This window comes from Tachypleus tridentatus, chromosome 2 (assembly GCF_004210375.1).
Source record: "Tachypleus tridentatus isolate NWPU-2018 chromosome 2, ASM421037v1, whole genome shotgun sequence".
NCBI classification, from domain to species: Eukaryota; Metazoa; Arthropoda; class Merostomata; order Xiphosura; family Limulidae; genus Tachypleus; species Tachypleus tridentatus.
In genome coordinates this window covers 154,506,233-154,518,901 of record NC_134826.1, presented here as the reverse complement: position 1 = coordinate 154,518,901, position 12,669 = coordinate 154,506,233, and the positions used below count along the sequence as shown (strand labels likewise).

The window sequence follows — 12,669 nt, the reverse complement described above, 5'->3', positions numbered from 1 at the left end:
TAAGGATTTACTTATTATCATAGCTTACCTTGATTTTAAGAAATTTGATAATATAACGTTATTACAGTTCATTAAAGCTTGTAAGTAAAGTGTAAACAACAGAACATAACTTGTATGTTAGAGAAGTATCTAAAAGAAGCTGTTTGTCCAATAATGTGATGTTTTTCTATATATTTTACCATGTAGATACCTTACTAAAAGAGAACAAAATCTTCATAAAAGGAGAAAGGATCTAGAAAGCCTTATCAAGTGGCAGCATCAGTTAGATAAGCAGGAAGCAGAAGTTAGGGAACTGGAGAAAAAGGCATTAGAGCTACTAAATACTGACCGTAAGACCATGGCAACTACAGAATATAGTTCTACAGGTGAGAAGCAGTTAGAAAAAACACCAGGATAATAACAGAGCATCTGAGAATTATGGTGCAAAATGGTATGGCTTATTGTTTTGTGCTCACTGAACAAACAAGTATAAGATATTCCTACAAAGTTTCAAGATACAAATAAAACATCTAATACAAACTCTGATTTCCTTCCTGACTCACCATCACATGACATCCTTACTCATTGTAAGGTTCTAGCTGAATGATATGCAATCTTTGGCTTATTGATAAACAACTTCACATGTACATACATGTTTATTTTATTTATTGCATGTATTGGCTGGAGATAAAATTACAGAATGCAGCACTGGTTAAAATTAGATGTTTCTGATGTCAAAGTACTAAGTCTATAGTTTTGTACAAATTAGGAACTTGAATTACTAGTATTGACAAGCTATAATATAAAATAAAAATTTACATCCTTTTATTTTGCTGAAATATGGTTTATGTACTGAATCAAACATGTTGAAATGGTCTCTTATATACTCTTTACTACAGTATATGACAAATGATTAACCAATTAACAACTTAGAATGTCCTCAGAGTGGTTTTCTCAGCCATTTTAATTTTTGAAAAGGCTATCACATTCTTGCAATCCAAGATTGTGTTGAAGTAGGGTGTGTGTTTAGATTGCTCAAAGTTTCACGTGGAATTCTGTGCTATCAGTGTAGTTATTTTTTGGTTATTCAACTGTACATACAAAACCTAAAAAAACATTTTGTTCAATATACTCCACATGCAAATTTGAAAAGGCTTAGCAACCTATGTCCAGCAACAACTGAATACAAAGGTTGTAGCGAGAAGAGATAATTGTTTGTTTTACTTCTTGATTTACTGTTCTATATTTTAAGAGAAATAAGTCTAATAATTTATTTCTAAATAGTAATAATAATATACATACAATGTGTAATAATTGAAATGTCACTATATATTACAAAATACCAGTCCATTGAAACACAGGGAAGACTAAAGGTCAGTTTTATATTATGGATACATGTGCACTGTGTCAATGCTAGTTATTTAACACTAGCTATGTATAACTAGAAGGTAAATATAATACAAATTATACATGTTCTTATACAAAACATTTATATATTGGTGTGTTATAATATATAAGCATTCTAGCGTGAAAGGCATAATTTATATTTCTTTCATTTTTTATGATGGTTGCGAGGTCCTTATGCGACAGATCCTACATAGTTAGGGTATAGAAAATAACATAAAATAGAAAGTGTTACTTAAAACAAATATTTGAAATGTATTTAGGAGGTTTTTAGATTATGACTGAGGTTTTAGGGACGAAGAATAGTTTTTAATCATGACATGAAATCAGTTTGCACTTGGACTGGTAACAAAAAATTCTGTGTCTTCACAAACACATATTAAGTAAATATATTTCATTAAAAACTTATTTTTTGAGTACATAATAGTTCTTATCTTTACTAAATGTCTACCAGATTTTAAGATGCACATGTTGTATCAAAAATTATAGTAAATAGTTAATGTATGCAACTGTGTAGACGAACTAATATATTATACTGAGCCTGTAGTGAAGGGTTTAATAGTCTACTAAACTTTCTTTGAATGAACTACTGTTGTGATTGTTGCCGTTAATGACAATGTTAAAACTTATTGCTTTTAACTTAAAAATCAAATAGTTATTCTTATGAATTATTGCAATATGTCAATCACTTACACGTTGAGTACTACAGTCAATTACATGAAGTTAATAATCGTTTTGATATCACAGTAACATGAATTAGAACAGCTGCATCTTACAAAATTTCTAGTAGCTGTAGTTTCACAGAATGTTGATTATCTGAAACTGTAGGAACATAAACAGTGTGTGTGCAAGAAATGAAGCCTGTAGTAACTGTAGTTTCAGAATATGTTGATATACCAGATAATGTAGGTACATAAACAGTGCATGTACAAGTAAAAAGGTCTTTAGTGGTTGTAGTTTCACAGAATGTTAATGTATCTGAAACTGTACAAACATAAACAGTGTGTACAAGTAATAAAGTTTGTAGTGGTTATAGTTTCACAGAATGCTGATATGCCAGATAATGTAGGTACATAAACAGTGTGTGTACAAGTAATGAAGTCTGTACTGGTTGTAGTTTCACAGAATGTTGATATACCAGATAATGTAGGTACATAAACAGTGTGTGCACAAGTAATGAAGTCTGTAGTGGTTGTAGTTTCACAGAATGTTGATATATCAGATAATGTAGGTACATAAACAGTGTGTGTACAAGTAATGAAGTCTGTACTGGTTGTAGTTTCACAGAATGCTGATATGCCAGATAATGTAGGAACATAAACAGTGTGTGTACAAGTAATGAAGTCTGTACTGGTTGTAGTTTCACAGAATGTTGATATATCTGATACTGTAGGTACATAAACAGTGTGCACAAGTAATGAAGTCTGTACTGGTTGTAGTTTCACAGAATGTTGATATATCTGATACTGTGAGAACCTAAACTGTGTGTACAAGTAATGAAGTCTGTTGTGGTTGTAGTTTCACAGAATGTTGATATATCAGATAATGTAGGTACATAAACAGTGTGTGTACAAGTAATGAAGTTTGTAGTGGTTATAGTTTCACAGAATATTAATATATCTGATACTGTAGGAACATAAACAGTGTGTGTACAAGTAATGAAGTCTGTAGTGGTTGTAGTTTCACAGAATATTAATATATATGATACTGTGAGAACCTAAACTGTGTGTACAAGTAATGAAGTCTGTACTGGTTGTAGTTTCACAGAATGTTGATATATCAGATAATGTAGGTACATAAACAGTGTGTGTACAAGTAATGAAGTCTGTACTGGTTGTAGTTTCACAGAATGTTGATATATCTGATACTGTGAGAACATAAACAGTGTGTGTACAAGTAATGAAGTCTGTAGTGGTTGTAGTTTCACAGAATGTTGATATATCTGATACTGTGAGAACCTAAACTGTGTGTATAAGTAATGAAGTATGTTGTGGTTGTAGTTTTATACAGTGTTGATATATTCGATACTGTGGGAACATAAACAGTGTGTGTACAAGTAATGAAGTCTGTAGTGGTTGTAGTTCTTTTAAAGATGTAATGTTGCTTTTACCAAGATGTGAGAATTAGTAACTTTTTTTGTGATATTTTTTTAATTGTTTGTTACTATTATTACTGTTCCTGTGTTTAAATTTTGTCGTGTTAAAAGTTTTCATTCATTTTGCTTTGAGTAACCTGTTATACTATAATGTTAATACTGTCACCTACTAGAATAGTGTTCATGTGCCCTTATCTGTGGGGAAAAAACAACAGTTTATCTTCTTCTCCTAGCATTAGTGGACCAGAATTGAAGAATATATTAAGGCATGTGTTGTTTGGCTAAATGTTGATACTTCAGTTTTGTATGTATATAAGTGATGTGTAGATTAGGTAGTGCTGCATATTGTTCAGTTGAAACCCTAGTGTAGCATGAAGCATGTTTAGTGAAGACAATAAGAAATGTAATAATACAAATAACAACAAAGAAGTTAAGTTTTGAGTCAGAGGATATTGCTAACTTACATTGTAGTAATACTTTATTATGTAGGACTTATTACACATTTTATTGTTATTATCACTTCTGGTATCTAAGTATTTAGTAAGACTAAATGTAAACATTTTCTTAATAGAAACTAAACAACCAGCTGAAACTCATGACAAAACTATATTGAATTCAACAACAGTCACTACCAAACAAATCCAAGGTTCAACTTCTGTTTCTTCTAAGGATGATAGGAAAGATAGAACTCGTACCAGTGGAAGTGATAGCTCTGTGGCTGAAGATCTTCCCTTACATGATCAACCACATATGAACTCTGATAGTATCATGGAGAAGATGATTCAATGTCCTTCAAGAACTAGGTAATGTGTTCCTGTTATAGACTGACAGAATCATGATCTTAGAAAAACTTGTACGTTCAAGATACAGTAACCCAAAAAGCATATGTTCAAGATACAGTAACCCAAAAAGCATATGTTCAAGATACAGTAACCCAAAAAACATATGTTCAAGATACAATATTTCAAGCACTTTTGAAAGGTGAAACTTTCTTCATTTACAACTTGCTTGTGAAGAAGAAAAGTCAACCTTTTGAAAGTTCTCAGGTATTGTGTTTTTATTACTTTGTCATGGAAGGTATTTCCTTTTGTCTGGATTTTATTTATTTATTACTACATTCCAGTACTCCATGCAGGCCTTCATAGCTGACATTTTATGTAATCACAGTTTAACATTTAGCTTGATCATAACGTAACTAAGATTTCATTTTGTGTGGGTCTCAAATTTTAGTTTTTTTCTCTAGCTGTTATTTTTTATATTTAACATACTGACTTTGCATTAAAATGAATTGACTGTACTATTGTAGTTTCGATACCTGTGGAGGGCAGAGCACAGATGGCCCATTGTGTAGCTTTGTGCTTAATTCAAAACAAACTATTGTAGTAGAGAGTTGTCACAGATATAAATTGTGATGCCTGTGCTTGTGCAGCTGGTACCAGAAATTTTCTGGCCTTCCCTTTGTAGATAAACGTACGACTGTATGAATATATCAGAGCTCTTTCTGATGAAAGATATACATCAAAGAGATTGAAAAATGATGCAGAGTCGAAAAATAGTATTTGAAGAAAAAGATGACCTTTCATCACCCTCCATGAAAGAGGAAAACCTTATAAAACAAGACATACATCTTCTATGATGCATGAGGAAGACATTGGTGGCTGCATGTATTTCAGCATCAATTTGTCTTCTCTTCTTGTTTCTTCAGGAACTTTCTCTGATTCTGTTGTTTGTTTTCCCTCTGTTTCAAATATCTTAATTTTTGCCAAGTTTTCTTAATTTTATCATACTGGTATTCAACAATTTTTTTTTCCTTCTGTTGCGAAGTAACATTATATTTCTTTCACTGTTTGTGAACTATTTCTAGTAATTTTATTCAGTATTTCAGTTTAGAACTTATTTCACAGATAGTGTTAGAAGTGTTCAATTGGAATGAAAAGCTGAAGTGTCTTGATGCTCAACAAAAGCCATCCTGTAGTTCAGGATGTAATCTGTAATTCACATATCAACCTATATCTCAGATCCTTGTTTTGTTATGGTCAAAGTGTTACCTACTTTTAAGAGAATTTCTTGCTCAGAGACTTGCTTATTTGCCTAAAAGCCATAGCTATTAGAGAATGCCAGCATAACTTTATAGATGATGGGGTTGAGCAAGCTTTGTTTGAAATAGAGGAGACAGACCATCCACTTGAGCTGGAATATGGAAACATTATGGCTGCAGATTGTCATGAGGTGTAGTTACTGGGTCTTCAAGCAGTTGCCAACAAAGATGTGGATGCCATTGTTGTATGCTCTTCTCCTGTGCTGATGGCTGGCCTTGACTGTGCTAACTACTGGTGACAGGTCATAAATTTCTCACTACTACTGTTTGATTTCGGTCCTTTCTTATCAGCATTTCAGGAATAAGTGGTAATAGCAGTGAATTTATTTATTTATGAAAGAGGAGGGAAGAGTGTCACCATAACATATTTACTTAGGTGAAAGAATGCAATAATAAATGAGTTAATAATTAATGTGGTCCGTTAATTACCTATGAAACAATATATTCAATATTCATATCACACACAAAATAGTTAAATCAATTAATTTCACCAAAGTAATGAACTATGGGCACTTTTTCACTGTTTTGGGTTATTCCAACTATTTAGTAATTGAAATTACAATTAAATTGATTAATATCATAAAAAGAATCAAGGAACCCTATTAATATATATATGTCCCCTTTGAACACTAATCACCATGTTACTTTCATCACTTAATTAAACACCTTTACTATTAACTTGTGTGGTTTAAGTATATAAGTTATGATTCAAAGTTATCCAAGTTTTAAGACCTTTATTTCAAAATAAATCTTCAAACAACTAAAACTTCAGATGCATTTTAACATTGACCAACTCTGTATCTTTAATAATACAATAGTAGTTTTGTAGATGTATGTTTAGACTCTAATGTGCTTACATAACTTTTTTATTCATCCATTTCCAAGTTCTCTGAATGAATGCAGTTGAAACAAGTAATGAATGTTTTCAACTCTAATAGGTATCATGTCCACCTTAGATTTAATTAAACGTTTTAGCTTACATGTAGAGATTACATGCACAAGTGAATAGTCATAAGAAAGAGCTCATTTTACTTTTCAAATTGGTGTTTAGTTTTTATTACAGAATACATATAACTGACTGTATTGTTGGTTGCCTGATTGACTTTAACACTTACAGATTTTTCTTATACAAATATGTTATGGTTAGAGATACAGTTTATATTATATTTAGGTCTTACCTAATACATAATTAAATAAAATATAAAAGTATGTTTTAAAATGTACAGTTGAATAGTTTAAACATTATTAATGATACATCATACTTTATGTCAGTTCCCAAGGCTTTTTATATCACACAGTGCATAAGAAGTTTACTCTAAGGTTACACGTGTCTGTCAGAGAAACTGTAGTGTATCTTTGACGGTGTTGTTGAAATGAATAACAAGTGGTAAAGGACAAGAAAGAAAAATAGCATTAATATACATGAACATGAAAAACATGTAAAGTCTTACGTTTTTTGTTGTTTTTTTATCTTAACTCTTCTTACTGGTTGGTTTATTTACCTCTTTAGTCCTCCCTATGACAAGAAACATGAGGCCCAGAATGTGACTGATGTTTACTCTGAATCTTTTGAATCAGTTGATAATTCTATGAACAGCAACCCCTCTGCTGAAAACATGTCTAAACATGGAAGGAAATCTGAAGACGTTACTGGGAGACATAGAAGTCTTGGAATTGTAATACGTTCTCCTCTTGTTCCTCGGAGCCATCGAAGACATGATTCTAGTGGTTCAGAAGATTCCCTTACTATTTCTCAATCAGGTGATAAGTTTGGTTAAGTTATATTTATTATAATAATTTACTAGGAGATATAAATACAAAAATAATAAGTGTTTTTTCAAGTACTGACATAAACATTGACTTGTATAACTTTCAGAGAAGATGGGTTTTTTATGATGTGAATGTTAAACTGTGGTTTTCAGAAACTACATCAGGTCAGATTGGAATTGATGAAAACTGACTTAGCAAACTTTCAGAGAAGATAGTTTGCTTTGATGTGAATGTTAAACTGTGGTTTTCAGAAACTACATCAGGTCAGATTGGAATTGATGAAAACTGACTTAGCAAACTTTCAGAGAAGATAGTTTGCTTTGATGTGAATATTAAACTGTGGTTTTCAGAAACTGCATCGGATCAGAGTGACATTGAAGGAAGGATTTTTGCCCTAAAGGAAGAGCTGCGTCATCGGCGGTTAGAAGCTGAGAGGCTCAAGAAAGAACAAAAACAGATATACAGAGAACGTCTGAAAGAACGAGAGGAGTCACTGAAGAAACAGATAGAAGTAATGTGTTATTGTTATGTCAAGTATGAAAGTAGCCTAAACTACTTATTCTTTAGAATTCCTTTGTTGAATTATTTTCTCTCTAATAATTTATAAGTTACTTAGCATTGTATGTTTTTTGTCAAAAATATAAACAACTTCTCAGTAAAGTTTTTCACTAGATAGAATAACCATAAGATACCAAGTTTGAACTGTTTGATGTTGTGACAGGCATACGACAAGTTCATTCAAAAAACCCAACAGGATCTTGATGTAGAACTAGAAGCTTCGGTCCTCTCTGGTTCCAGCCTAACTCCCTTACAGATCAAACCACAAATCAAACAGCCTCGAGTAGCGGAATCTCGTCGGCTCTGTAAACAGTTAAAACTGGACAAGAGTCAGAGTTCAGGAGAGGTAAGTTCAGAGTATATGCAGAATAGTATTATTTGGTATGAGGTGTTGGAATTTTGTAAAATAAATTTATTATTTACTAAGTTATTTTTCATGTCATATCTAATTAAAAATTATGAGCAGCATGAATAATGTTGAGTTTTGATAAGAAGACCTGGTAGTTTTATGTTGAGTAATACAGGATTGTGTTTGATTATAATATAAAAAGTCAAGAATGTCCTGTGACTTCAACTTTCCAACTCACACACAAATAGTTCCAGTATCTGTAGATCCATAGTTTTTATGCCACTACCTGAAAAAAAGATTGCTTCGTTCTTTGGATGTTGTTAACTAGCCGTCTTTCCATTGATCTATCAGTTTAAAATCAGCAATAGTTAGTGTCTGTGTAAATTTGTGTGAATTACTCAAACAAATTATTTAATTATGTAGTGAGGAAAACAAATGTTTAAATTTGGGGTATTTTTATTCTTATCGTTTTATGTATATGTATACAAATATTAATCATTTTTTATTTATAACCCGTCAGGGCACCGAACTCGAATAACCTTAACAGTAAGCCAGAACTAAAATGATTAGGTTATTGTTAATGTATTATTTTTATATTGTGGATGAAATTTTTAGGTTAAACTTTAGGTATGGTTAAAATGTGTTGCATGGAAAAGTATGGGGGAAAAGAAAACTGTGTCTGTATATGTATTTATAGACACTCATGTTTTATTTTGTTTTTAAAATCTATCTTGTGAATCATACTTAAAGTCTAATTCAATTCTCTTTTAGGTCAGCCCAGTAAAATTATCTGTAGAACTCACTGCAGTTGATGATAGCAAAGAATTGAGAATCTCTAAAAGTGAACAAGAACTATCATACTCTAGAGATGAACAAAAATCTACTGACTCCATATCTTCATGGTCCAAAAGTCATCAAGATAATACTGGAACAGTGCAGTCTCATTTTAAGGACAAGCAAGATGGTTCTGGTCATACGTATGGCCATGAGGTAAAAAAAACTTTAGGCTTTGAAGATGAACACAAGTATAAAGATGTGACATCTTTGAATTCCAGTGATGAGCAGGAATTTTCTATGTGTAAAGAAGATTCTGTTGTTTCAGAACTGTATGTTTCCAAATGTAAAAACACTGATTCAAGAAGTTATAGTAATAAAGGAGATGAAGGTCCTTCAACCTCTAAAGACCAGTTTGTTTTATCAGAAACTGAGGAAGAAGTAAAAGAAACAGTGCCTTTATGTGAAGTAAAGTTTGATAAATTAGTACTTTCTAAATTAAAGGGCGCATCAGTCTCCAGACCTGAAGAACAAATTGGTAAATTACAGCATTCAGAATCAGGAAGTGTGTCTGAAATTACAGGATCAGTGCCTCCTGGTTCCACTTATCAAAACAGAAGTAGTGAATCAGAATCAAGAAGTGTGCCTGAAATTACAGAATCAGTGCCTCCTGGTTCCACTTATCAAAACAGAAGTAGTGAATCACAATCAAGAAGTGTGCCTGAAATTACAGGATCAGTGCCTTCTGGTTCCACTTATAAAGGCAGAAATAGTGAATTAGGATCAAGAAGTGTGAATGAAATTACAGAACTGGTGCCTTCTGGTACCACTTATGAAAACAGAAGTAGTGAATCAGAATCAGGAAGTATGCCTGAAATTACAGGATCAGTGCATTCAGACTGTATAGCAAAGAATAGAATTAGTGAATCAGAATATTCGGAATATAAGAGGGTGCCTGACAGTACAGAGTCAGTGCATTCTAGTTCGAGTGCTGAAGAGAAAAGTAAGGATTCGAACCATTCAGGACCAAGACACATATCTGAAGTTACAGAGTCAGTGCCTTCTGGTTCCAGTGCTAAAAATAGCATTAGTGAATCAAAGCATTCAAGAGCAAAAAGTGTGCCTAAAGTTACAGAGTCAGTGCCTATTGACGCTAGAGCTTTAAAGATTGAGTTGAATTGTCCAGATTTAAAAGCAAGCCAAGCTACTAAGCACTTGCCTACAGAGTTAACAAGTGTCCAAGAGGTTCCAGGTGCTGAAAATCCTGAAGCTTTAGTGCTCAAATTTGCTGATAAGAAGTTGGTTGCTACTGAAAGTAAGTTTTACTTTTTATCAGTTTTTATTTATTAAAAAATTACATTATTTGCCTATTCTGCAGTCTTTATATTAACGTTTGCCTTTAAAGTATCTAATTGCTGGCATAGTTTTGCTGTTGTATCAAAGTGAACAGGGCAGAAGTGCAAGGTTAAATGCTGCTCCAATCATTTTCTACATATATTATTTTGTTTTTGACTTTGGTTAGACATCTATGAGAACAATTTTAATATTTATCAAACTCACTAGTTTTCTTTATCTTATCACATTAACATCTATGTTAAATGAAATCCTTCATTAATAATTGTGGAAACATAATTTTCACTTTTCCAGATACTGTACATTAACATACAACTTAATATCCCTTGTTAATGATAACTAACATCAAGGACTACATATTCTAAATTTTCTCCTATCAAACAAATACTGTTGTCATCACCTTATTATAGCTTCACACTAGCCATCTATCCATGTGTAGTAATACTTCAGTAGGGATTTTTATTTTTAAGCATATTTTTTTTTAATATACATGTGCTTATTTTATAATGATGGTGGCTTCTGAAGCCCAGACAGGACTGTGAAGAATAATATTCTACATATGTCAACCAACTTTTAATTAAAATCTGATAATTTCTTACTGAATTACTAAGGAAAAATAATTTGACAATTCAATCTTCATATCAACAAGATGTTTTTTACCTTCACACTTCAAAATCTAATCACCTCTGAGTTTAGTGTTAGTACAAATGTATAACAAATTTCCTCCAAATCCATTTAGCAGTTTTCAAAGAAACCTTGTTGACTCACACTGGGTGAAAACAATAACCCCAGTAAATCTTCTGTCTAGTCAGGGTTTCTGTTACTTATTATACAAATATGGTGTGACATCCTGCCCTTTATGTTAGTGTGACAGTTTTCTTCAGTTAGATGTTTGAGGGAATTCAGGAGTAGTTCTATCCATAATGTCACTGTGAAAGTGGTCTTGACAGGAACCATGGACTCTTCAGTAACTTGACCTATCTCCAGTAGTCTTAACAGAGACCTTGGACATTTCAGTAACTTGACCTTCTTCTTAAGTCCAGCTTTTTTATAATTGTATGGTCAGCTATGCTGTTTCAGAACAGTTTCTTGGTTTACTGTCATCAGTAGATTTGTTATTATGTTTGATATTAACTATCTGAATGTCCACCCATATGTTTGCTGTGTGTGATAACCTGTGGAGAGAGGGAGAGGATTATGGTTATTGAGAGGTCTAACTTTAGCACACCATTTTGATCAATTGGCTGGTCCTCTTGGGCTAAGATCAACTGAGTATCAGCATTAAATGTTTTCAACAGATGTTGTGGACCTTGAGTCTGATACTTATGTTTGGTTATAGTGTCCACAAAATCCTGGTGATGCTGCCAAGTCTTTTGCTTTTAGCTCTGTAGCACATTCTCTTAGAGAGCTCCATGGTGGGTGGGGCCAGTGAACACTGAACTTCTCTCATTCTCGTGGCTTCTAACATTTCTCACTGCTAAGGTTAACTCTTGACTGGCAAGCAACCATGCTTAGAGGGCTCTGATACTCAGTCCCTAGTTACAATTGATATTGTACATTGACTTTTCACTTACACTCACTGTAGGAAAAGTTCCTTAGGCAGGTGTCACCATTTTGTATTCAGAAGGGAATAGAAGGGCTGATTGGATTTCCAAACCTATACAAAAAGTAAGATCTGTAGACATTTTGGTTGAAACATTAATACCAAAACACACTGAAGTCTTTTGAAGTCAAAGATATTTTGGGATTTGTCTGTGTAGGTTACTCCCAATGCTACCCTGAGAAGGATTTTCTTAACATTCCAAAGTCAGAGATTTTTTAGGTCTCTCCAGTTAAGGAGTTTCAGCCATATGATGTACATCAATTTGTAAAGATGAGATACTTTGGCTTAAATGCCTTCTCATTTTAATGTTCACTTCTTTGTGCCCTCCTACATCTGTTAAGGCAGGTTACTTACATTGTAAGGCTCAGACCTATATCCTTAACCCTTTCTGGTGTTTCCATTGCCAGCAGCTTGGTCACTCTAAGATCTTTTGCTGTGCCTTTTGTGGTAAGAAAGACCAGGAGCTTCACTGTATTGAGTGTGATAGTTTCCACCTTTTCTATTCATATACTTGTCCAAAATGGATCAAGTAAAAGGAGGGACAATCCTATCCTGGGGCATGGTAGATAAAATTTCCATTTATTCACTGCTGCCCTCCTTTCCATGCCTCCTAAAGAATATTTTTCCTTTTATCTGTAGAGTTTGTTGCCCTGTGTGAGAAAGGGAGCTGATGCATCAACGTTGTT

General features: G+C 33.0%; 1 protein-coding gene across 2 annotated transcripts in view; it reads left to right on the top strand.

Annotated features, from left to right (window-relative positions):
* The window catches only part of LOC143245407 (uncharacterized), a 42,934-nt gene that overhangs the window by 4,551 nt on the left and 25,714 nt on the right, over positions 1 to 12,669 (top strand). The window contains exons 5-10 of one of the 2 annotated variants that reach the window (XM_076491713.1): positions 187 to 365; positions 4,050 to 4,281; positions 7,087 to 7,337; positions 7,697 to 7,857; positions 8,068 to 8,250; positions 9,025 to 10,342. In XM_076491713.1, coding sequence (XP_076347828.1) covers positions 187 to 365; positions 4,050 to 4,281; positions 7,087 to 7,337; positions 7,697 to 7,857; positions 8,068 to 8,250; positions 9,025 to 10,342 — 2,324 coding nt within the window. Of the gene's footprint in view, positions 1 to 186; positions 431 to 4,049; positions 4,282 to 7,086; positions 7,338 to 7,696; positions 7,858 to 8,067; positions 8,251 to 9,024; positions 10,343 to 12,669 lie in introns of those variants that run through there. The other variant, XM_076491714.1, reaches the window with a different exon arrangement.